Source organism: Acanthochromis polyacanthus, chromosome 11 (genome assembly GCF_021347895.1).
Source record: "Acanthochromis polyacanthus isolate Apoly-LR-REF ecotype Palm Island chromosome 11, KAUST_Apoly_ChrSc, whole genome shotgun sequence".
Lineage (NCBI taxonomy): Eukaryota > Metazoa > Chordata > Actinopteri > Pomacentridae > Acanthochromis > Acanthochromis polyacanthus.
Window position 1 is genome coordinate 2114485 of NC_067123.1, and position 25084 is coordinate 2139568.

General features: G+C 41.5%; 2 protein-coding genes and 3 long non-coding RNA genes across 12 annotated transcripts in view; 2 read left to right on the plus strand and 3 right to left on the minus strand.

Annotated features, from left to right (window-relative positions):
• Nucleotides 1-11455, plus strand: part of map7d1b (MAP7 domain containing 1b) — a 73614-nt gene extending 62159 nt beyond the window's left edge. For all 6 annotated transcript variants that reach the window (XM_051955438.1, XM_051955442.1, XM_051955440.1 and 3 more), the window contains 6 exons: nucleotides 714-894; nucleotides 6949-7053; nucleotides 7138-7188; nucleotides 7271-7325; nucleotides 9389-9634; nucleotides 11063-11455. In XM_051955438.1, the coding sequence (XP_051811398.1) occupies nucleotides 714-894; nucleotides 6949-7053; nucleotides 7138-7188; nucleotides 7271-7325; nucleotides 9389-9634; nucleotides 11063-11073 (649 nt within the window). In that variant the 3' untranslated portion in view covers nucleotides 11074-11455. The remainder of the gene's footprint in view (nucleotides 1-713; nucleotides 895-6948; nucleotides 7054-7137; nucleotides 7189-7270; nucleotides 7326-9388; nucleotides 9635-11062) is intronic.
• On the plus strand, nucleotides 1391-2528 carry LOC127536060 (uncharacterized). The gene is made up of 3 exons (XR_007945079.1): nucleotides 1391-1504; nucleotides 2194-2270; nucleotides 2463-2528. It is a non-coding gene; the product is annotated as an uncharacterized LOC127536060 (long non-coding RNA).
• On the minus strand, nucleotides 1499-3865 carry LOC127536059 (uncharacterized). Its single transcript, XR_007945078.1, has 4 exons — nucleotides 3809-3865; nucleotides 2549-2625; nucleotides 2205-2320; nucleotides 1499-1706 (listed from the first exon to the last, which is right to left on the minus strand). It is a non-coding gene; the product is annotated as an uncharacterized LOC127536059 (long non-coding RNA).
• On the minus strand, nucleotides 4318-5265 carry LOC127536061 (uncharacterized). Its single transcript, XR_007945080.1, has 3 exons — nucleotides 5233-5265; nucleotides 4964-5040; nucleotides 4318-4465 (listed from the first exon to the last, which is right to left on the minus strand). It is a non-coding gene; the product is annotated as an uncharacterized LOC127536061 (long non-coding RNA).
• A 6614-nt stretch (nucleotides 11456-18069) lies between the features above and the next one.
• LOC127536202 (zinc finger protein OZF-like) overlaps nucleotides 18070-25084 on the minus strand; it is a 40560-nt gene continuing 33545 nt past the window's right edge. For all 3 annotated transcript variants that reach the window (XM_051955937.1, XM_051955935.1, XM_051955936.1), the window contains one exon: nucleotides 18070-20563. In XM_051955937.1, the coding sequence (XP_051811897.1) occupies nucleotides 18887-20563 (1677 nt within the window). In that variant the 3' untranslated portion in view covers nucleotides 18070-18886. The remainder of the gene's footprint in view (nucleotides 20564-25084) is intronic.

Sequence of the window (25084 nt, forward strand, 5' to 3'; positions counted from 1 at the left end):
CATTAAAAGGTGATAAATCTGGACCCCCCGCTATGGAACTCTGTAAATATTCCCAGTCTGAAGGTAGAACTCTGATCATTGATGAAGTTACTGCAGATGAAGAACCAGATGTTCTGAGGAGGTTCTGGGGGAACTTTGGTCCTATTTGGTAGATTTTTTTTTAGGAACAACTTCAGTGTGACTTTGACTAAACAGACAGAACTCCTGATTCGTTCCTGCAGCAGAAACCACCGGCTGAACTCGTGTTTATTTTTTCTTGCTGCTGTATTTGGTGACACAGTTTTTACTAATAAATGAGCTTCTCTTCATGTGTACAACATGAAGCTCCACTAAATGCTGCTCCATTTAAACTAATAAATGAGTGAATTCTTTACTGTAAAGCACTACTGATGATGACTTACTGCCTTAGACAGACTTCATGCTTTCAGTTGACCTGCTGCTGCACTCAGACTTGGAGGAATAAATGATTTGCAGGTGATCCAGCTTCAGCAACGACAGATAAACTTCTATTATTAGTCTGTTTCCATGGAAACGCTGCAGAACGTGTTCATATATACTCTACTGTACAGGGTTCTGTTGGTTTTCTTACAGTAAGTTTTGTGATTAAACCTGAATCAGTTTTTGTTCTAATCTGCTGATGAAGGTCTGATTCAGCTTACTGTTGTTGCTCAGCTGTAATATTCAGACGGTTTAACACAGAAACCTCCTTCCAGGGTCCTGAGGGAGGAGGCGATGGCTCGGGAGGCAGAGGAGAGGAAACACCGCGAGGAGGAAGCTCGATTCATGGCCGAGCAGCAAAGACTCAGAGACGAAGCCCAGAGAGCCCAGGACGAGAAGGAGGCCGAGCAGAGAGCGAAGGCTGAGCAGGAGGAGGCTGACAGGCTGCAGAGACAGGTGAGACACACCTGTAGACTGAATATGACCAGAGACAGGTGAGACACACCTGTAGACTGAATATAACCAGAGACAGGTGAGACACACCTGTAGACTAAAATATAACCAGAGACAGGTGAGACACACCTGTAGACTGAATATAACCAGAGACAGGTGAGACACACCTGTAGACTGAATATAACCAGAGACAGGTGAGACACACCTGTAGACTGAATATAACCAGAGACAGGTGAGACACACCTGTAGACTGAATATAACCAGAGACAGGTGAGACACACCTGTAGACTGAATATAACCAGAGACAGGTGAGACACACCTGTAGACTGAATATAACCAGAGACAGGTGAGACACACCTGTAGACTGAATATAACCAGAGACAGGTGAGACACACCTGTAGACTGAATATAACCAGAGACAGGTGAGACACACCTGTAGACTAAAATATAACCAGAGACAGGTGAGACACACCTGTAGACTGAATATAACCAGAGACAGGTAAGACACGCCTGTAGACTGAATATAACCAGAGACAGGTGAGACACACCTGTAGACTGAATATAACCAGAGACAGGTAAGACACACCTGTAGACTGAATATAACCAGAGACAGGTGAGACACACCTGTAGACTGAATATAACCAGAGACAGGTGAGACACACCTGTAGACTGAATATGACCAGAGACAGGTAAGACACACCTGTAGACTAAAATATAACCAGAGACAGGTGAGACACGCCTGTAGACTGAATATGACCAGAGACAGGTAAGACACACCTGTAGACTGAATATGACCAGAGACAGGTAAGACACACCTGTAGACTAAATATAACCAGAGACAGGTGAGACACACCTGTAGACTGAATATGACCAGAGACAGGTAAGACACACCTGTAGACTGAATATGACCAGAGACAGGTGAGACACGCCTGTAGACTGAATATGACCAGAGACAGGTGAGACACACCTGTAGACTGAATATGACCAGAGACAGGTGAGACACACCTGTAGACTAAATATAACCAGAGACAGGTAAGACACGCCTGTAGACTGAATATAACCAGAGACAGGTGAGACACACCTGTAGACTAAAATATAACCAGAGACAGGTGAGACACACCTGTAGACTAAAATATAACCAGAGACAGGTGAGACACACCTGTAGACTAAAATATAACCAGAGACAGGTGAGACACACCTGTAGACTGAATATAACCAGAGACAGGTGAGACACACCTGTAGACTAAAATATAACCAGAGACAGGTAAGACACGCCTGTAGACTGAATATAACCAGAGACAGGTGAGACACACCTGTAGACTAAAATATAACCAGAGACAGGTGAGACACACCTGTAGACTGAATATGACCAGAGACAGGTAAGACACACCTGTAGACTAAAATATAACCAGAGACAGGTAAGACACACCTGTAGACTGAATATAACCAGAGACAGGTGAGACACACCTGTAGACTGAATATAACCAGAGACAGGTGAGACACACCTGTAGACTGAATATGACCAGAGACAGGTGAGACACACCTGTAGACTAAAATATAACCAGAGACAGGTGAGACACACCTGTAGACTGAATATGACCAGAGACAGGTGAGACACACCTGTAGACTAAAATATAACCAGAGACAGGTAAGACACCTGTAGACTAAAATATAACCAGAGACAGGTGAGACACACCTGTAGACTGAATATGACCAGAGACAGGTGAGACACACCTGTAGACTGAATATAACCAGAGACAGGGTGAGACACACCTGTAGACTGAATATGACCAGAGACAGGTGAGACACACCTGTAGACTAAAATATAACCAGAGACAGGTGAGACACACCTGTAGACTGAATATAACCAGAGACAGGTGAGACACACCTGTAGACTAAAATATAACCAGAGACAGGTGAGACACACCTGTAGACTAAAATATAACCAGAGACAGGTGAGACACACCTGTAGACTAAAATATAACCAGAGACAGGTGAGACACACCTGTAGACTGAATATAACCAGAGACAGGTGAGACACACCTGTAGACTGAATATAACCAGAGACAGGTGAGACACACCTGTAGACTGAATATAACCAGAGACAGTGAGACACACCTGTAGACAATATAACCAGAGACAGGTGAGACACACCTGTAGACTGATATAACCAGAGACAGGTGAGACACACCTGTAGACTGAATATAACCAGAGACAGGAGACACACCTGTAGACTAAAATATAACCAGAGACAGGTAAGACACACCTGTAGACTAAATATAACCAGAGACAGGTGAGACACACCTGTAGACTAAAATATAACCAGAGACAGGTGAGACACACCTGTAGACTAAAATATAACCAGAGACAGGTGAGACACACCTGTAGACTAAAATATAACCAGAGACAGGTAAGACACACCTGTAGACTAAAATATAACCAGAGACAGGTGAGACACACCTGTAGACTGAATATAACCAGAGACAGGTGAGACACACCTGTAGACTGAATATGACCAGAGACAGGTGAGACACCTGTAGACTGAATATAACCAGAGACAGGTGAGACACACCTGTAGACTGAATATAACCAGAGACAGGTGAGACACACCTGTAGACTAAAATATAACCAGAGACAGGTGAGACACACCTGTAGACTAAAATATAACCAGAGACAGGTGAGACACACCTGTAGACTAAAATATAACCAGAGACAGGTGAGACACACCTGTAGACTGAATATAACCAGAGACAGGTGAGGACAACAACCTGAGACTCAACCAAGAGAAGGTGAGACACACCTGTTAGACTGAAATATAACCAGAGACAGGTAAGACACGCCTGTAGACTGAATATAACCAGAGACAGGTGAGACACACCTGTAGACTAAAATATAACCAGAGACAGGTAAGACACACCTGTAGACTGAATATGACCAGAGACAGGTAAGACACACCTGTAGACTAAAATATAACCAGAGACAGGTAAGACACACCTGTAGACTGAATTATAACCAGAGACAGGTGAGACACACCTGTTAGGACTGAATATAACCAGAGACAGGTGAGACACACCTGTAGATCGAATATGACCAGAGACAGGTGGAGACACACCTGTAGACTAAAATATAACCAGAGACAGGTGAGACACACCTGTAGACTGAATATGACCAGAGACAGGTGAGACACACCTGTAGACTAAAATATAACCAGAGACAGGTAAGACACACCTGTAGACTAAAATATAACCAGAGACAGGTGAGACACACCTGTAGACTGAATATGACCAGGAGACAGGTGAGACACACCTGTAGACTGAATATAACCAGAGACAGGTGAGACACACCTGTAGACTGAATATGACCAGAGACAGGTGAGACACACCTGTAGACTAAAATATAACCAGAGACAGGTAAGACAACCTGTAGACTGAATATGACCAGAGACAGGTGAGACACACCTGTAGACTAAAATATAACCAGAGACAGGTAAGACACACCTGTAGACTAAAATATAACCAGAGACAGGTGAGACACACCTGTAGACTGAATATGACCAGAGACAGGTGAGACACACCTGTAGACTAAAATATAACCAGAGACAGGTAAGACACACCTGTAGACTAAAATATAACCAGAGACAGGTGAGACACACCTGTAGACTGAATATGACCAGAGACAGGTGAGACACACCTGTAGACTGAATATAACCAGAGACAGGTGAGACACACCTGTAGACTGAATATGACCAGAGACAGGTGAGACACACCTGTAGACTAAATATAACCAGAGACAGGTAAGACACACCTGTAGACTAAAATATAACCAGAGACAGGTGAGACACACCTGTAGACTGAATATAACCAGAGACAGGTGAGACACACCTGTAGACTGAATATGACCAGAGACAGGTAAGACACACCTGTAGACTAAAATATAACCAGAGACAGGTAAGACACACCTGTAGACTAAATATAACCAGAGACAGGTGAGACACACCTGTAGACTGAATATAACCAGAGACAGGTGAGACACACCTGTAGACTGAATATGACCAGAGACAGGTAAGACACACCTGTAGACTAAAATATAACCAGAGACAGGTGAGACACACCTGTAGACTGAATATGACCAGAGACAGGTGAGACACACCTGTAGACTGAATATAACCAGAGACAGGTGAGACACACTGTAGACTAAAATATAACCAGAGACAGGTAAGACACACCTGTAGACTAAAATATAACCAGAGACAGGTGAGACACACCTGTAGACTAAAATATAACCAGAGACAGGTGAGACACACTGTAGACTGAATATGACCAGAGACAGGTGAGACACAACCTGTAGACTGAATATGACCAGAGACAGGTGAGACACACCTGTAGGACTGAATATGACCAGAGACAGGTGAGACACACCTGTAGACTAAAATATAACCAGAGACAGGTGAGACACACCTGTAGACTGAATATAACCAGAGACAGTTGAGATGATGTTTTAGGAGGAAAAGCATATCTGAGTTCTGCTAAAAACTGAAACTAAAATAACTAAAAAGGTGGAAAATCACCACAAAATCGGCCAAATTACCTTAAAACAGTTGAAACGGCGAGAAAAACTCAAATTCTGCTGAATTTGGACTGAACCCAGACATCGATATGAACATGCCAGGTTGGAATGAAGCAGAAATATCAGTAATCTGCTGGAATCAAACCCTCAACCCTCCACTAAACTCCTCCTGCTGTAGTTTTCCGTTAACCACCAGCGATCCACAGCTCTAAGTCCGTTACCATCTGGGCAGATTAACCAGGAACCTGAGCAGGAGCGTCAGGCCCAGTCTGCCCAGATTAAAGCTCCAGCAGGCCTCCAGATGCTGACCTCCATACTGGGATGAGTCTGGATCAGCTGATCTGCCCTCAGTCAGACCTTTGTTCTCCTCAGATGGACTCCAGCAGCCCGTCTGGTTCCAGTTCTGCTGCTCTGGAAACGTTTAAATCTGCCGGTTTCCAACATCTGGCTGCTGCTGGAGCCATAACCGTGTTTTCATCGTCGCCTTTCAAACATCTGCCTGGTTGGTGTGGAGTCTGAAAGCTCAGTGAGGCGTTTGGTGGAGATGGAGGCTGGAGGAAGGGAGCTGCTGCTGCCCTCTGGTGGTCGGAGGATTTCACTGACAGCAGGAGAGTCGAAATCATCTTAGTTCAGTCCAGTCTGATCTCCAGTAAAACCAGTAAAACCACAGCATAATAACCTCTAAATAACCACAACTCCTCATGGTTCCTTTGTTTTACTGCACAAATGTTCACATTTAAGGAATTATCTTTTTACTAAACATCATGAACAACCTGAAATTTATGAAGAAAAATAAATTCAGTTTAATCAACATTCATCCTCAGTTTATCATTTCCACATTACAACTTCCAGATCACAGAGTGTCTACAAAGGAACACAACATTTAGTCACCTGGAGCTGAAGCATGGAGGATTTACTGGAGGATCACAACCACAGAAGAAGACAAAAAGGACAAAAACAAGACAAAATATTACTAAAAAGACAAAAACGAGGCCCATAACGACAATAAATGAGACAAATGACACAGAACAAAACAAAAAAGAGACAAAAAATGAGATGAAAAGTTACACAGCAATAAAATAATAAACAAATGACAAAAATGAGACACAAAACGAGTAAGAAAACACAAAATGACCTAAATAAGACAAAAAACACAAGAGAGACAAAAAGGAAACAAAAGGACAAAAGTCAGGCAAAGGAAGACACAAAACAACAAAAACAAGACAAAATATTTCAAAGAATGAGACAAATGACACGAAACAAAATGAAAAATAGACAAAAAATGAACTAAATGACAAAAAGGAGACAAACGACAAAAGTCAGATTTTAAAAAAGATGAAAAACAACAAAAACAAAACAAAATATTATAAAAATGAGACACAAAACGGGCCGCAGGTTGGACACTGGTTTCAATTTAATGATAAAAATAATAGATTTTTAATGAGTTTGTTTTCTTTTTTGTTAACTTTACATCCGTGTTTCCTGTTTCAGAGGGAGGAGGCTGAAGCTAAAGCCAAGGAGGAGGCCGAACGTCAGCGAATGGAGAGAGAGAAACACTTCCAGAAAGAAGAGCAGGAGAGACTGGAGAGGAAGAAGGTGAGAACAGAGAGGAACAAGCACATTTTTAGAGTTCAGAAAGACATCCTCAGCTAACGTTGATGTCCTGTCTGACGCTCACAGCGCCTGGAGGAGATCATGAAGAGGACTCGTAAGAGCGACGCAGGAGAGAAGGTCGGTGAGACTCAGTTTAAAACAGACCAGGAGCCAAAGTTCTTCTGAAGTAACACCACTCTGTTTGTTCTTCTACTCACAGAAGGACGTCAGAGCTTCTCCTCAGGTCAACGGGAAAGACTCAGAGCTCAGTAAAGGTACCGTCGCCCTCATGATGCCTGATTTAACCAGACAGAGGCTTTAAGAGTCTCCAGTGACTCCTAGAACTTTGAGACACTGAAACACAAAACAGTCCTTTCTTAGATTCATTAACCTCAGTGTTGTCTTCATTTACAGGCACCAAAAAAATATTGTTTCCTTGTCTGAAAAAAATTCAAAAATTCAGCAAAACAATTCCCCAAATTTCTGAAAAATTGCAAAACCTTCGGGGAGAAAATTCCAATAATTCCTTCAAAGTTTCCCCTAAAACAATTATTTTATAATAATCCTCCACGAAAAATCTTGTAAATATTTTCAAAAAATGAGTAAAAATCTTCCAAAAACTTCCTAAAAATATCTAGAGTGATTCCATGTGTATCAGTAAAACTTCTAATATTTTCTTTAAGAACGTTATGTGAACGTTCTTAAAGAAACATTGAAAAAAAATTTCCCACCAAAAAATGTTCAAAGATTTCCCAAAAATGTTGAAAATGTGAACATCAGAAATTTCACTGTGAAAACAAATTTTTTTCTCCACCTTTTCAAACTTTAAAACGGGTCAGTTTGACCTGCAGGCCGACACGAGGGTTGAAGGTCTTCTGGAAATGGGACTAAATCTGCTGGAACAGTAAACGGAATTAACGGTTTTGGTTCCTTAAACGGTTTATCGACTCGTCTTAGTGGTTTGATGTCTTCCCTACAGCTGCTGTCTCCTCTGATCCAGTTTAAATAGAACCATTAGATCCACTCATTAGACTCAAACACTACAGGGGGAACGTCTGAGGAGCTCACAAAGATCTGAAGAAGAAAATCACTGACTTGAAATCAAAAGTTGCCTCTTTTGATACAAAAATTGCCTCAATAATGGACTAAACTAAGTAACTAAGTATCCTGAAAAGGTCTAAAAACTTTTTAGGACTGGTTTTGGACTGTTTCTAAAACTGGTTTCAGTTTTTTTTTTTGGACTGGTTATGGTTTGATTTTGGTTCTGGTTTTAGACCTTTTAAGGACTGGTTTAGGCGTGTCTTGGACAAGTCTTGGACTATTTTTAGGAGTGGTTTGGTTTTGGTCATGATTTAGTACTGTTTTTTTTTATTTTTGATTACTGGTTTTGGACTTTATTCAGACTGGTTCTGAACATTTTTTGGACTGGTTTAGGTTTGAGTTTGGTCCTGATTTTATACTGTTTTTTAACTTTTTTTACGACTGGTTTCAGACTGTTTCTAAAGCTGGTGTCAGTTTTGGTTGCGGACTGGTATCAAGCTGTAATCTGAACATTTTTATTGGATTGGTTTAGATTTGATCTTGGTCTTGCTTTTAGACTTTGTTATTACTGGTTTAGGACTGGTTTCAGACTGTATTCTGATGGCTCTGAACATTGTTTTAGACTGGTTTAGGTTTGATTTTTGTCCTGGTTTTAGACCTTTTAAGGACTGGTTGAGGACTGGGTTCAGACTATCTTAGGCAGGTCCTGGACTTTTTTTTAACCCCGAGAACACCAAACCTACCGTCAAGCATGGTGGTGGCAGTATCATGCTCTGTGGAACTGGAGCTTCACACAAAGTAAATGGAATAATGAAGAAGGAGGATCACCTCCACGTTCTTCAGGAGAACCTAAAACCGTCAGCAGAAGGTTGATCTTGGACACAGTTGGATGTTTCAACCAGACAATGAGTCCCAACACTCATCAGACGTGGTAAAGAAACGGTTCCTTCAGGCTGGAATGAAGGTTCTAGAATGAAGGTTCTAGACTGGTCTCCCCAAAGTCTTGATTTGGACCCATCAAGAACCTGAAGAATAAAGTCAGAAAGACGACAAATTTAGTGAAACAGCATCAATTCTGGTGCCGTTCCACTGAATTTGTTGTCTTTCTGTCTCAGACTTGAGTCAGTTAAATTGATAGTATAATGATACTGCCACCTCCATGCTTGATGGTAGGTATAGAGTCCAGGAGTCAAAGATAAATACAAAGATAGACACATTTGACTGCATGAATCCAGTCTTCTGTCTGGTTCTGTATCTCATCTCTATGATGTTCATGAATCTTCTGATCTTCCTTCAGCTCCTGGAAACCCTCAGCTTCCTGCTGCAGGAGTTTCCGGCCTCGTCGTCAACGGCGTCCAGCCCAACTCGCACCAGAACGGCGTCTCAGCCAACGGGGAGTCTGGAGACTTCGAGGAGATGATCCAGCTGAACAGCAGCAGCAGCTCTGGTCAGCAGCAGATGGTCGGCGAACCCATCCTGGCCTTCGAGGGAGGAGAACCTTTCCTGAGGAAGACGGGCCCCATGAAGCCTCAGCATGTCGCAGGTACCGGAGGTGGGGTTAAATCCAGCTGTTCGTAGGTTCATCTGGAGGTTCACACCTGGAAGTGCTACATTATTAGAGCATAGTGTGAGTTTAGCTCGTAACGGACACCATGACAGACTGATGTGGAGATTAATGACCTCCAACCAGAGCTCAGGTGCTTCTAGACAGCTCTGAAGTATTTTAGTTTATTTTTGCTCATTTTCAACATGAATTGATGCAGAAAAGATGACATTGGTGCAGAAAAGTTCAGCAGAATGTCAGAGCTTAAATGTTTAATGATCACATTTAAAAGTTTTGACCTCCTGCAGAAGTTTCACCATTTTACTGCTTTTCAACATTGAACCGTGGTCAGTTTAATGCTGATTCATTGTTACGAATGTCGACAAAAAGTACCAAATAGTTCATGAATTTAGCCTCTCGGGTGTAAATTCTTGGTTCTCTGAATGATCTTAGTTCATTTTGAATTGTTTTCAGTGTGAATTCATGCAGCAAAGATACAAATTAATCCAGAGAAATTCTCCAGAATACAAGTTTTCCTCTTTTATTTCTGGTCAACTTTTGCGTGTTTTTGTCACAAACTCACACAGAAAAGACTCTTTAAAACAGTTTATTTTACAACAAAAGAAGATATTTTAGCAGCACATGGTTTGTTACAAGGTAGAAACTGAGAACTGGTGTCAGCTAAAATTATTTAGTAGAAATCTGTTTCACATTGACATTAAAGAGTCTTTTCTGTATGAATTTGTGTCAAAAATACATAAAATGAACCACAATTTAATGTTGACCAGAAATAAAAGAGGAAAACCTGCATCCTGGAGAAGTTTTTTGAAGCAATTTGTGTGTTTTCTGCATCAAATCATGCTGAAAATGACTGAAAATAAACTAAAATAATTAAGATCTTTATGCAAAATCAGCAGAATCCATAAGAGATTTTAATTTTTTAAATTAAAAGTGATGCAAACAGTTTAATCTACTAAAAAAAGTGATATTTTACCAGGACATGGTTTGTTATGAGGTGAAAGCTGAGAATTAGTGTTAATTAGCATTATTTTGTACAAATGTGTTTCCACTTTGACATTAGTGAATCTTTTCTGTAAACTCGTAAAGATCCAAAGTATTTTAGTTTATGTTCAGCATGAATTGATGCAGAAAAGATGTGAATTAATGCTGAGAAATTCTCCAGAATGCAAGTTTTCCTGTTTTAGTTCTGATCAACATTAAGTTGGGCTTAATTTAATGTATTTTTGACACAAATTCACACAGAAAAGACTCTTTAATGTCAAAGTGAAACAGATTTCTACTAAATAATGTTGAATAATGAAGAATCTAAAGTGTAAAGTTGCGTTTAGCTGCTTCCAGGTGTACCAGGTGGAGTCATGTCTGTCTTGGTGGCCTCTCTGACTCGTCTCTGGTTGTGTTTCCCTCCAGAGGTCCTGTGAGTCGCCTTACATCTCCACTATGAGATTCCTCCTCCTCTAAACTTTGTGCCAAACAACCAGAGTGGAACTGAACTCACGCCGACGAGCAGAACTCTGAATTCATCTGAAACTAAGAAATATTAAAACATGCAAGTATTCTGTGTCCTCACCGTGTTCTGGTGCACCTTAAAGATTCTAGAAAACAGGAAGTATCTGACATGGTGTTCTTCTTCTGATGTTGTTCTCGTTACTTCAGTTGGATAATGTGTGTTTTTGTGTGTTTTTGCTGTTTTTGTCTTGAATTATTGCGTTATTTAACATCTTCAGGCTGCAGAGGGTGGATGTAAATGTATATGAGCCTCCTGTTGCAGGAGATCTGTGAAATAAAGCTTTATGAAAGGAACGCCTCCTCTGGCTCTATGATGAAACAAAACCACGCACTTCTGCTCACCTACAAGTACTTCTGCTGCTGACCTTCAAGTACTTCCGCTGACCTACAAGTACTTCTACTGACCTACAAGTACTTCTGCTGACCTACAAGTACTTCTGCTGCTGACCTACAAGTACTTCTGCTGACCTACAGGTACTTCTGCTGACCTACAAGTACCTCTGCTGACCTACAAGTACTTCTGCTGACCTACAAGTACCTCTGCTGACCTACAAGTACTTCTGCTGACCTACAAGTACTTCTGCTGACCTACAAGTACCTCTGCTGACCTACAAGTACTTCTGCTGACCTACAAGTACTTCCGCTGACCTACAAGTACTTCCGCTGACCTACAAGTACTTCTGCTGCTGACCTACAAGTACTTCTGCTGACCTACAGGTACTTCTGCTGACCTGCAAGTACCTCTGCTGACCTTCAAGTACTTCTGCTGACCTACAAGTACTTCTGCTGACCTACAAGTACTTCTGCTGACCTACAGGTACTTCTGCTGACCTACAAGTACCTCTGCTGACCTACAAGTACTTCTGCTGACCTACAAGTACTTCCGCTGACCTACACACGTGGACAAAATTGTTGGTACCCCTCAGTTAAAGAAGGAAAAACCCACAATTCTCACTGAAATCACTTGAAACTCACAAAAGTAACAATAAATAAAAATTTATTGAAAATTAAATAATCAAAAACAGCCATTACTTTTGAATTGTTGATTAACATAATTATTTAAAAAAACAAACTAATGAAACAGGCCTGGACAAAAATGATGGTACCTCTATAAAAGATTGAAAACTATTTGACCAGAGTGACATGATTAACTCAGGTGTGTCATTTAATTGACATCACAGGTGTTTCCAAACTCATAATCAGTCAGTCTGCCTATTTAAAGGGAGACAAGTAGTCACCCTGCTGTTTGGTGAAAAGGTGTGTACCACACTGAACATGGACAACAGAAAGCGAAGGAGAGAATTGTCCCAGGACATCCGAAAAAAAATTGATAGACAAACATCTTAAAGGTAAAGGCTATAAGACCATCTCTAAACAGTTTGAAGTTCCTGTGACAACAGTGGCTCATATTATTCAGAAGTTCAAGACTCACGGGACAGTAGCCAACCTCCCTGGACGTGGCCGCAAGAGGAAAATTGATGACAAATTGAAGAGACGGATCGTTGGAATTGTATCCAAAGAGCCAGAGCAACCTCCAAAGAAATTAAAGGTGAACTCCAAGGCCAAGGTACATCAGTGTCAGATCGCACCATTCGTCGTTGTTTGAGCCAAAGTGGACTTCATGGGAGACGACCAAGGAGGACACCACTGCTGAAAAAACTCATAAAAAAGCCAGACTGGAATTTGCAAAAATGCATGTTGACAAGCCACAAAGCTTCTGGGAGAATGTCCTTTGGACAGATGAGACCAAACTGGAGCTTTTTGGTAAGGCACATCAACTCTATGTTCATAGACTCAAAAACCAAGCATACGAAGAAAAGAACACTGTCCCTACGGTGAAACATGGAGGAGGCTCAGTAATGTTTTGGGGCTGCTTTGCTGCATCTGGCACAGGGTGTCTTGAAAGTGTGCAAGGTACGATGAAATCTGAAGACTATCAAGGCATTCTGGAGAGAAATGTGCTGCCTAGTGTCAGAAAGCTTGGTCTCAGTCGCAGGTCATGGGTCTTCCAACAGGACAACGATCCAAAACACACAGCCAAAAACACCCAAGAATGGCTGAGAGAAAAGCGTTGGACTATTCTAAAGTGGCCTTCTATGAGCCCAGATCTGAATCCCATTGAACATATGTGGAAGGAGCTGAAACATGCCATTTGGAGAAGACACCCATCAAACCTGAGACAACTGGAGCTGTTTGCTCATGAGGAGTGGGCCAAAATACCTGTTGACAGCTGCAGAACGCTCATTGACAAATACAGAAATCGTTTAATTGCAGTGATTGCCTCAAAAGGTTGTGCAACAAAATATTAAGTTATGGGTACCATCATTTTTGTCCAGTCCTATTTCATTAGTTTGTTTTTTAAAATAATTATGTTAATCAACAATTCAAAAGTGATGGCTGATTTTGATTATGTAATTTTCAATAAATTTTTATTTATTGTTACTTTTGTGAGTTTCAAGTGATTTCAGTGAGAATTGTGGGTTTTTCCTTCTTTAACTGAGGGGCTTCTTTAACTGAGGGGTACCAACAATTTTGTCCACGTGTGTACTTAGGTCATTTTTCCCCCAACGTTTTCTCACTGGACAATGCTTGTCATAAAGTGAAATGAATATATTCATAAACAAATTATAGGCTACATCAACATCTAATTCTTCACATATAGCCTCCCAGTCATGAGAAAGTAAATCCATTTTAAAATCTTTTAGTGCCCGCTCAGATTTCAGCCTGCAGCAAGTAAAGGTAGGATTTTGTTTTACTATTTTATAGTTCACATTGTACACCATAAAGACAGGGAGATGATCACTAGTATCATTTATTAGTATACCACTAACCACATTACCATCTAAAATATTAGTAAATATGTTGTCGATTAAAGTTGCGCTATGATTTGTTATTCTAGTTGGTCTTGTGATTAATGGATACAAATTAATACTGTACACTGCATCAGTAAAATCCTCGGTAGCTTTATGTTTCTTTGTATTCAGTAAATCTATATTATACTCGCCACACAGTATAATGTCTTTTTTTGTTTTTCCAACAAATAATCTCTCTACCCACTCTCGGAATAAATTAATGTCTGATCCTGGAGTTCTGTATATACAACTTACTAGTATAGTCTTCCTTGCTTGCAACACAATTTCCACAGTTATGAATTCAAACAAATCTTCCACCGCTAGCGTCATATCTTCGAGGATTTTACAACTAATATTTTTATCAATATATAAAGCCACACCCCCTCCTGTCTTCTCTTGTCTATTTTTATAAAACATTTCATAGCTATTCATTTTAAAGTCAAAGCCTCTTTATTCATCTTTGTTCGCTGGAACCCACAACACAACCGGCTGCTCCTTACCTCCCGGAACCTCCTAGAACACCACCGGTGAGACGTCCTCCTCTACCCGGCCAAACGTAACACCTCGGCCCCCCGGTTCATCAGAGCCTGACGTTCCGCCTCCTCCGAACCCCTCGCCACCCGCTGGGCACCTAGCCCCCCACTACATCAGCCGCTCCCTGCTCCTGCACCCTGGTTTCCCCCCACCGAGCCACTATTCACCCCCTTTACAATAAAACTCCTCAGTTCCACCGGCCTTGATAGTGTGGCTTTCTGTTAGGGTCCGCCTTCTGAGATCGTGACAGTCAGGGCCTATTTCCTTTACATTTGATACTGCTGCTATTTCACAGATGGTTTTACTGAAATGATCCTGCACTTGACGTTAAATATGTTAAAACATGTTGAAATATGTTTTACATTCATTACATAATAAAGACTACGTGGTCTAATTTGGAATGGGCTTCTTTTGAATAGTCTTCAGGTTCTCACAGTACTTACTAGGGGTGTAACGGTACACGTATTCGTACCGAACTGTTCGGTACAGAGGTGTACCGCCGTCCGAATATTTTAGGACTATTAAGAATATACACAATTGTTTTAATTGCGAAACCTAAAACTTCGTAGTGCCCACAGCTGCGGTGGACCTTCTCCGGCTCACAGTCGCGCAGTATTGCGGAACTAAAAACAAGTAGGAGTTTCCAGGGAACCACAGCATGTGACGGATCGTTTATTCTCCTGCCGGTGTTGTGCTGAGTTGTGCCTGCCCGCCAAGATCTGCATGCAGGTCGGGGAAGCGCACCCACTCCGCTAAAATGGAAACTATGAGACACCAAACAGTTTTTTACGGCACAGTACTTCTTGATAATGAAAAGACACTGCATGAAAGCTTGGACCTACACGCAGAGCTCGACGGGCAGGCATGATTTGGCACAACACCGGTGCTTCATGGCTAATGCTAGCAACAACAAGAACAAGCTGGAGCTGGAAGACGCTCCGGCGTCATTAAAATCACCCGTTTGGGATCACTTCGGTTTCCCAGTGAAGAAAAAGTAGAAAAACAAGTGGACAAGACGAAAGCCGTATGCCGACACTGTGAAGCGGTCCTCAGCTGCATCCAGCAACACGTCAAACTTAAGACACACATTAGAAAAAGCACCATCCAAGCGTAGCTATCCCCGCTGCTAGGAAAAAACAGAGAACTGTACAAACGATGCTCCCAACATCATTTCATCAAACTCTGCTTAGCAATTCAGAACGGTCTAAAGCAATAACCATGTTCATGGTGTTTTCATAGCAGCAGATCTACGGCCATGCTCTGTTGTTAAGAACTGAGGTTTTAAACCTCTGATGAAGGTAAGCTTCCATTAACTTTACATTATTGCTGTGCCCTTTGCTACAGATAAATGACTAGATTGTGTATTTTTTTAGCCTACTAGTATATTTATGCTGTAAACAAGAGCCTAACTAAATAGTATTGTTTTTTAAAAAAGCAATCACATTAAAATATATTTCCTATTTTAGGTGATAGAGCCCCGTTATGAAGTTCCTTCTCATCCACATTTCAGCAGAAAGTTATACATACATGAATATCGACATCAGTAATATCAGTTATCGGCGATATCAGAGACATTAATATTGGTATCGGCCAGAAATTTTAATATCGTGCATCACGAGTATCAACTGATGGAAGTTGCCACCTTTGTAACCCATGACTTTATGACCACTGCAAAATAAAAGAGGGAAAAAAAGAGAGCAACTGTCTGATTTATGAGTGGAGTCCTGCTCAAACCCTGGGTACATGAAACATCCTTTTTCAAGTGCAGAAACTGCACACAAACTCTAAGAACAAACTATCAGTGATAATCACCCGTCATTGAAAGTGGGAGAACACTTGACACTCACAGACGTGAGGCCAGCAAGAAACTGACCAGTGAAGCTGGGTTTATATTGGCTAAATATCCAACATCCCAGTAGAAGATTTAACACTGATGTCATATCTTTTCAACATTATGTGGTGAGAACAAGTTTGTGCTGATGCTGATCACGTCACAATTCCCAATCTTACCTACATCTCCAGATCAACTTGGACCAAATTTCTGTGTCAAGACTGGCCACAGTTGTTCAAAACAGTATCCCACTAAATTTCATAACAATATCCAAAATATCCAATGTAGAATTGTGTGCACACTGTTGCTGAGACAACCTTTACATACCTTACTGTGACACTGATTGAATGCTTTCTTTCTGCTGTGGATCTGCTGGTGTTGTTTCAGGGAACCCAAGGTTGTAAAAATCTTCTTACACTCGTCACGTCTGTATGGTCTCTTCCCAGTGTGGACACATTGGTGAGCTTTGAGTTTTTGAATGTAGCTGTAGCCTTTCCCACACTGGTCACAAAGGTATGGTTTAACCCCGGTGTGGGTCACTTCATGGGCTTTTAACTGTGCATACTGTTGTAGCGGTACTACGTTATGATTTATTGCTCTCGTTATTAATAATTGGGGCACCACCCTAGATCTCTAGGGAAAAATATTAATTTTAATAAAAAAATTAATATTCATAAAAATTTTGATCAATCTCATATCAAAAAGTCTTGAATCCTCGTTTAAATTGACCACATTCTACACAAAGAAACACAAGACTGTAATTTGGTCTATAATGAGGTATTTATTAACTATTCTATGAAAATAACGACAAGTGAACTATGTACAATGTAGATATGGTGTGTGTGTGTGTGTGTGTGTAGGACTACATGTGTGTGTGTGCGTGCATGTGTGGAATGTGGGAGTGTGTGTGTGGTGTGTGCATGTGTGAGAGATGTGGAAGTGTGTGAGAGAGAAGGAAATATGGTGAGGATTAGCCAGAGCTAACCTGACGAGGTAATCGGTAATTTGGATTAAGAATTCTAATGATTTGTAAGAGAATAAATTGATTAAATGAATTAATTGACCAAGCGGTTAGTACATCACCCATAGAATGGAATCAGAGCAAACTCAGCTGGAGTTATTGAAGTGAACCGTCATGGGGCTGGGACTTGCGAGGCCTTCAGATTCGCAGCACACGGTCTGGACCTGCGGGTTCGGAACGGTGCGTCGTCGTTGTTGTGGCCACGCCTAGATGTCCTGCCGCGGGTTGATCGGTTCTGTGCACATGGACCTGGTTCGACAGGTCTCAGCTGAGTGTTGCTTGGCTTAAAAATGATGGTTCTCAGGCTTTAGCCAAGAAAAACGGGTGTTGATGAAAAACGGTCAAAATTAAGAAAAATAAATGCTGGTTCTGAATCGGTTCTTCAGATTAAACGAATAACGAGCAAAATGTCTCCTTAAGTTACAAAAATGTTAAAAGATAAATAGTTAACAAACTTAGATGGTGAGGGAATTTCAAAGATAGAAAAAACGCGCTTTAGGTAAGAAAATAATGAGAGAGACTTTGGTTGGCCTCTCAGGAAGAGAGGGGTAAGAGAGAAGAGTCGGTAAGAGAGTAAGATGATAAGAGAGCGATGATGTGGGCTACGGCTGACTTTATCTGTGGGTCCAGCTAAGGGGAGGACCTGGGCGGAGAGAGAGAACTTTTAGGCGCGAGTCTGGTGGAATTTGGAATCTCTTTGTTCTCACAAAGTAGAGAAGAAAGAGGAATCCAGAATGGATTAAAATATGATATTAAACGCGCAAAACACGATCTGTCTATCCCACCATATTCAGTTGTGTGAAAGTGAAATGTGTAGATTAATACATATGTTCATATGATGTGAATCATTTCATTCATAACTATATGTTTATGACATTAAAAATATGTATCACAGTGAGAATATAACAACAAGTCAGAGATTTGGTAACAGGTAAATACAATGGTCATCATTCAACCTAAATGGAGTAATAAAGAAGGAATCAGATTAAACATCACAAATTAATAAATCAGCTTCTGTGAAAGATAGAATCTTGATTTTCGGATATGTTAATGATGAATGATTTCCATTGACGTTGGTAATTCTGTAAACACAAAATACATTCCAGAAATATTAATTTGGCAAGGTTTTTAAGTTCAGTTCCAGTCTCTTTGTTTCAGTCAAAGAGAGGGAGAGGGTGACTCCAGCCTTCAGCCATAAAGTTTTACGACTTGTTATCTGATCTGTGGAATGCAGAGACATCTCCGGCTGAGGGTCTCCTGAAGCTGAAAAGGGATTTTAGCATGAAAGTTCATTAAACAAACATCCATAGTCTATAATTGAAAGTCATTGTCTTTTAAAAAGAAGAAGTTATTCCAGGGGTTTAAATGTTCACAGGAGTTCCATCCTTCTGTGAATGAAAACCTACAGAAATACAAATGTCTCAATCCTCCTATAGAGATGGGTGTTGGTCAGTGCTGAAGAGAGGGAGAGCTTATCTGAGTTTTGATCAGCTCAGGAATTCCAGGGCCTTTGCAGTCTTGCTACACTGTACAAATGGTTTGCCACAGTAATCACATACTAACACATCATATCCAGTGTGAAATTGGCGTTGATGACGTTTTAGGCTCCCATGGCGCTTGAAAGTTTTTTCACAGTAGTCACAGTGGTACCGCTTTCTACCAGAGTGGGGGCATTGACGGATCAACAACTGTTCATGTACAGTAACTGTTTTCACACACTGATCGCAGTGGAATGGGTCACCTCCATTGTGAACGAGTTGGTGTGTTGTTAAACTACCCTTTTGAGTAAAAGTCTTCCCACACCGGTCACAGCTGAATGGTTTAACTCCACTGTGAATGAGTTGGTGTTTTGTTAAATACGTCTTGTGAGTAAAAGTCTTCCCACATTGGTCACAGCTGAATGCTCTAACTCCACTGTGAATGAGTTGATGTGATGTTAAACTACTCTTGCGAGTAAAAGTCTTCCCACACTGGTCACAGCTGAATGGTTTAACTCCACTGTGAATGAGTTGGTGTCTTGTTAAAATACCCTTTTGAGTAAAAGTCTTCCCACACCGGTCACAGCTGAATGGTTTAACTCCACTGTGAATGAGTTGATGTTTTGTTAAATGACTCTTGTGAGTAAAAGTCTTCCCACATTGGTCACAGCTGAATGGTTTAACTCCACTGTGAATGAGTTGGTGTTTTGTTAAATACGTCTTGTGAGTAAAAGTCTTCCCACATTGGTCACAGCTGAATGGTTTAACTCCACTGTGAATGCGTTGATGTGATGTTAAACTACTCTTGCGAGTAAAAGTCTTCCCACACCGGTCACAGCTGAATGGTTTAACTCCACTGTGAATGAGTTGATGTTTTGTTAAATGACTCTTGTGAGTAAAAGTCTTCCCACATTGGTCACAGCTGAATGGTTTAACTCCACTGTGAATGAGTTGGTGTTTTGTTAAATACGTCTTGTGAGTAAAAGTCTTCCCACACTGGTCACAGCTGAATGGTTTAACTCCACTGTGAATGAGTTGATGTGAAGTTAAATGACTCTTGGTAGTAAAAGTCTTCTTACACTGGTCACAGCTGAATGCTCTAACTCCACTGTGAATGAGTTGATGTGAAGTTAAATGACTCTTGGTAGTAAAAGTCTTCTTACACTGGTCACAGCTGAATGCTCTAACTCCACTGTGAATGCGTTGATGTCTTGTTAAATTGCTCTTTTGAGTAAAAGTCTTCCCACACTGGTCACAGCTAAATGTTTTAACTCCACTGTGAATGAGTTGGTGTCTTGTTAAATGACTCTTGCGAGTAAAAGTCTTCTCACACTGGTCACAGCTGAATGGTTTAACTCCACTGTGAATGAGTTGGTGTCTTGTTAAATTGCTCTTTTGAGTAAAAGTCTTCCCACACTGGTCACAGCTAAATGTTTTAACTCCACTGTGAATGAGTTGGTGTCTTGTTAAATGACTCTTGCGAGTAAAAGTCTTCTCACACTGGTCACAGCTGAACGTTTTAACTCCACTGTGAATGCGTTTGTGAATTCTTAGCTTTCTAGCTGTGATAAAAGTCTTGCTGCATTGCTCACAACTGAGTGATTCATCTCTGGTTGTTGTTGTTGGGGACCCATTGTTTTCCTTTGCAGATTTCTGATGTCTCACTTCATTCCCCTTTTCATGTTTCTGTAGAAACAGACAAAGACACAAACAGAGGCAGAGATTTAAATGCAGCTGTGAAACAAGAAAAGCACTCAGAGAGAGCAGTACTTCGCCAAGGCAGCTCAGTCGTATCATTTCCGACAGATGAAATTTTTCATAAAAATTTACCTTGGGCTGAGCACAGGCATGTGTTGTGCATATGTACATTATGTACAGATACCGAATGGCGTGACATAAATGTAGCAGACGGCAGAAATTGATGGGACTGGAAACACACCCACACCCTTTAACCAACTGTTCTTTGGATGGTTTCCGACTGATACGTCCCGATAAGTCAGCAGCGGTCCATTTTTAGAAGGATCGCATGACTCTCTTTCGTTATTCTGGCATTTAGCAAATAGATATAATTTTGGCAATCCTAAATGACCTAAAACTGGAGGAGCGTCATTTGATTTTATGTCTGACATTGTTGGAAAAAAAAAAAAAAAAAGGTTATGTTCCATTTTATACAGTGAAAGTAAACTTCTGGTTTCAACTGTCTGAATGTCTTGAGAAGGAAAAAGGCCTGCAAACTCACAATGCTCAAAAGTACTATTCTCAGCCAAAGAATATGCTGCTCCTTACCTTCCTGAACACCTGGCTTGAAAAACAAGACTTTGTGTGTTACTTATCTTCTGTCTATCTGTTTGGACTCACGGCTGTTCAGTCTACCAGTAAAATACTCGGTTTAATGAGGACTTCCATCTAACGGAGTGGAAATATCGCTTCACTGTGGCAGAGTGTGACGATCTCCATCACATTAACTGGTGACAGTTTGTGGCCTCAGTCCGACAAAAACACCAAGAGAAGTTCTAATACCGTTTTCAAAGCTTACTGCGATAAACCAGTTGGACCTGAGTTGTTCTACTTCTAAACAGACTTTAAATAAAACAATGACATCATATAAACCATCTGACCACATTCTAACCATAGGTTTCACATTCCAGCCTTCAGAACGTCGACATGCTTCATCTAATTTTTCACCCAAACAGAGCAATAACGACAATGTTAGAGCTGACAACAAGAACATTTCGGAACAGTTTATTGACGTCTGTGTGTTCTGAACAGGCATCGGTACAGTCACCTATGCTATGTGTTGCCATTGTAACAGCTGCCTCGCTCACTGAATATCACCAGTTGATCGGAACACCAGTTAATCTTGAACACCGGACATACTCGTCGCCATCTGCTTGCACGTCGAGTCTCCAATGGTCTCCATTCAAATCTAGTTGTAGTTGGGGTCCGTGACGTCACTTACCTGCGCCACTTGAGATTGCTTTTGCGTTTGAATTATGAGACACATTTTGCGGAGTGAGCACGAAAACGAAAAAGCATTTCTGAGTTTGCTTTTGCTTTTTCATTTAGTCACAAAATGAGCAGTCTTGAAGAAGAAAATGAAATTGCATTTTAGAATACAGTGAACCCTCACTATAATGCGTTTCACCTTTCACGGCTTCGCTGTTTCACAGATTTTTTTAGTGCATTGTGTTCTGCATCCTGATTGGCTAAGGGACTGACCAACGTGAACAGTCTCCATGCCTCGTCTCCTCTGCCATACAGGCCAGCGCTGCCTGGTGTGGAACGCTGGATCATTTCTCTCCTTGGTCTCCATGTAGTGAGACACCCTGAAAGACGGAGCCGCCTTATTCTTTTCCCCCACCGTCAACCGGACAGTGGAAGTGGTCCCCAGCCGTCTCTGGCCACCGCAGCCGCGCTCCCCTAACCTTGCCAGCAAGTTGATTTCTCACGATATTTGTGAGTTCACAAATCTCTCAAGAAACCATCTTGTACCGCTCCCACTTTCACTGTTCGGACAGAGCCAAGTTGGTTCGGGCCAATCACGCAGCAGTATTCATGTGTGGGGCGGGATATCCGGGTGTGAAGACGACACCAAGCGCCAGTAGATCAAAACAAACACGGCAACGGAGGACAACGATCGTGTAGATGCTGCTATTAAGTCAGTTTTAGCTGAATCTCCTATCGCTTCTTTGAAGGAAGAACAACGAGAGGCGCTTTGCGCATTTCTGGATGGTAAAGATGTTTGTGCTTTTTTACCTACGGGTTTTGGTCAGAGTTTAATCTACCAATTGGCTCCGCTCGTTGTGAAGATCCCGCGATTGGCTAAAAACAAACCTGTCAGAGGCGGGACATACTGTTGCATTGTCCAATCCGTGCCTCTTTCCTCCGAACGGATTTACATGGAGCGGTTCCAGATTGATATTGTGGAGTATTATCAAGTACTACACAATTATTAATCTGGCTATTGCCAGGTTAGCGCTCCCCAGGAGAAGAGCACCTGCGCGAGCCTTCCCCACCCCCGACTGCTCCAGTTGATTCAGCCGCCCGCTCTCTGAGGCAAGAGTACCGCCACGGCGTCCACCTGGCTGCAGCTGCAGCTGCAGCGCTCCCCCAAGTGCAGTATTGTATAATAACTGTAAAAAATAAAGCTGACTACTTCACGGGTTTCGCCTATCGCGGGTTCTTTTTGGAACGTAACCCCCGCGATAAATGACGGTTCACTGTATTGCTTTTTAATTTCATTTTTGAGTCAAATAGTGCAGTCATGACTCTGAAATGCAAAAGCATTTCTGCTAATGCTTTTGCATTTTCGAATTTGACATTTCAAATTGAATTTTGTTACCTTTTTGCTGGTGAACGTTTTGAAAATTAAATGTCAAATGTGATTTGCTTTTGCTTTTTAATTTAGTCAGAATGAGCAGTGTTGAAGAAGAAAATTAAATTGCATTTTGGAATATTGCTTTTTAATTTCATTTTTGAGTCAAATAGTGCAGCCATGACTTTGAAATGCAAAAGCATTTCTGCTAATGCTTTTGAATTTGAGTTATGAGTCACATTCGCTTCCATAGAAAACGGGACTGAAGTGGCTAAAACGAAAACTAAACAGAGACAAACGACAGGGCTACAAAAGGTACTTTCACACGGGAATCAAATGACTAAGGCGAGAGCAACCTGGAGTCCCAACAACAGAGTCAAACAGGGTAAATACAAAAGGGGAAGAAAAGCGAAGTAGTCCATAAAACAGATGTAATCCAGAGGGTAGGGAAAACGGGGAGCGGAGTCTGAAGCAAGGTGTGTGTCCAACAATGAGCCAGCGAAGAACTGAGCGAAAGGCAGGGCTTAAATCGCAGAGGGGAGGACCAGGTGAATGGAATTGAACTGATTACATCAGCTGACAGTAATCAGAGGACCGGGTGCAGCAGACAGGGGGAGCCAGAGAAACAAGACAAGGAAAAAATGGGAAAAGGAACAAAAAGGCAGCAACTGGGGCAGAATCCTGACAGATTTGTCCCGATGCTCTGTGGTGTATCTGAGGACAACATCACAACTGTGGATGCTGCACAACTCTCCCTCTTCTTTCACAAAGGAAAAGATTTTCACCACATTCCACCAAGTAGTGATGCACTCCATCAGCACCTCCTTCAAATAGCTTATCAGATAAGAAAAACTTGTTTAGAGACATGATATAAATATGGCTAAGAATAATGGAGGGCCTTGGTATCATGAATTATGTCTCTCTTTAGAGTGGACATGTATGGCGCAAGGCACTCGTCCAACACCATGTGACAATTTTGCCGTCTCTATGGGGATGGCAGCAGGGTTCCCCAGACTCTCCACCAACTCCTGTCTACACTACAACTGTCACTATTTCAAAGGATTTGCCAGATCTTGTCATGTGCAAGTTTAAGACTGGCTGTAAGTAGGGCTGGGCGATATAGCCAAAAAATTAAATCTCGATTTTTTTTGGCTTGAAATCCGATAAACAATTTTTTTCTGTGTAAAGGAAGACAATTAAAATAGTATCTTTTATTGAATGCCAAAACGTCAGCATTTAAGTGTATAGGCAATATAGTTATTACTCTTGGAGCTGGCCTCGGTGCATGTAAGGCGACGCCTGACACATTGCTCCCACTCTGCCGGGTGCTTCTGCTTGAGGTGCTGAAAGAGATTTGTTGTGCTACTTCCCTTCGTTTTCCTCGTCTTTTTATAAAATCTGCACAACACCTCGGTCTGTTCCGTGTCCGACCTCGCATATCCAAACCAAGTCCATACTACTGAAGTCACGGTACCCTTTTTTTTGCACAATATCATCCTCATTTTCTTCTCCTTTCTCCATCTCCATCTCTCATGCGTATCCCTGTTGTATCTGTTTGTGTGTTCTTCGTCTATTGCTCAATTGTAAGAGAATGTTGACTGTAGACTGTGCTACAGCACCAGTCCTCCTGGTATGGCCACTGTGTGTATTACACGCATCGGGTAAAAATAGCGGAGGGACATTAACATTAAACTCGATGTTGAGATTAAATTTTTTACACATCGATTGAAAAAATAAAATCGAATTAATCAAATTAATTCGATATATCGCCCAGCTCTAACTGTAAGGCACCTTGCAAATGCTGCAGGCAGAGGCTGCTTTGCATGTCTTTCTGTACATGTCATGGCTCATGCTCCCACCGTTGTGCAGACATCTAAATAGACAATCATCTT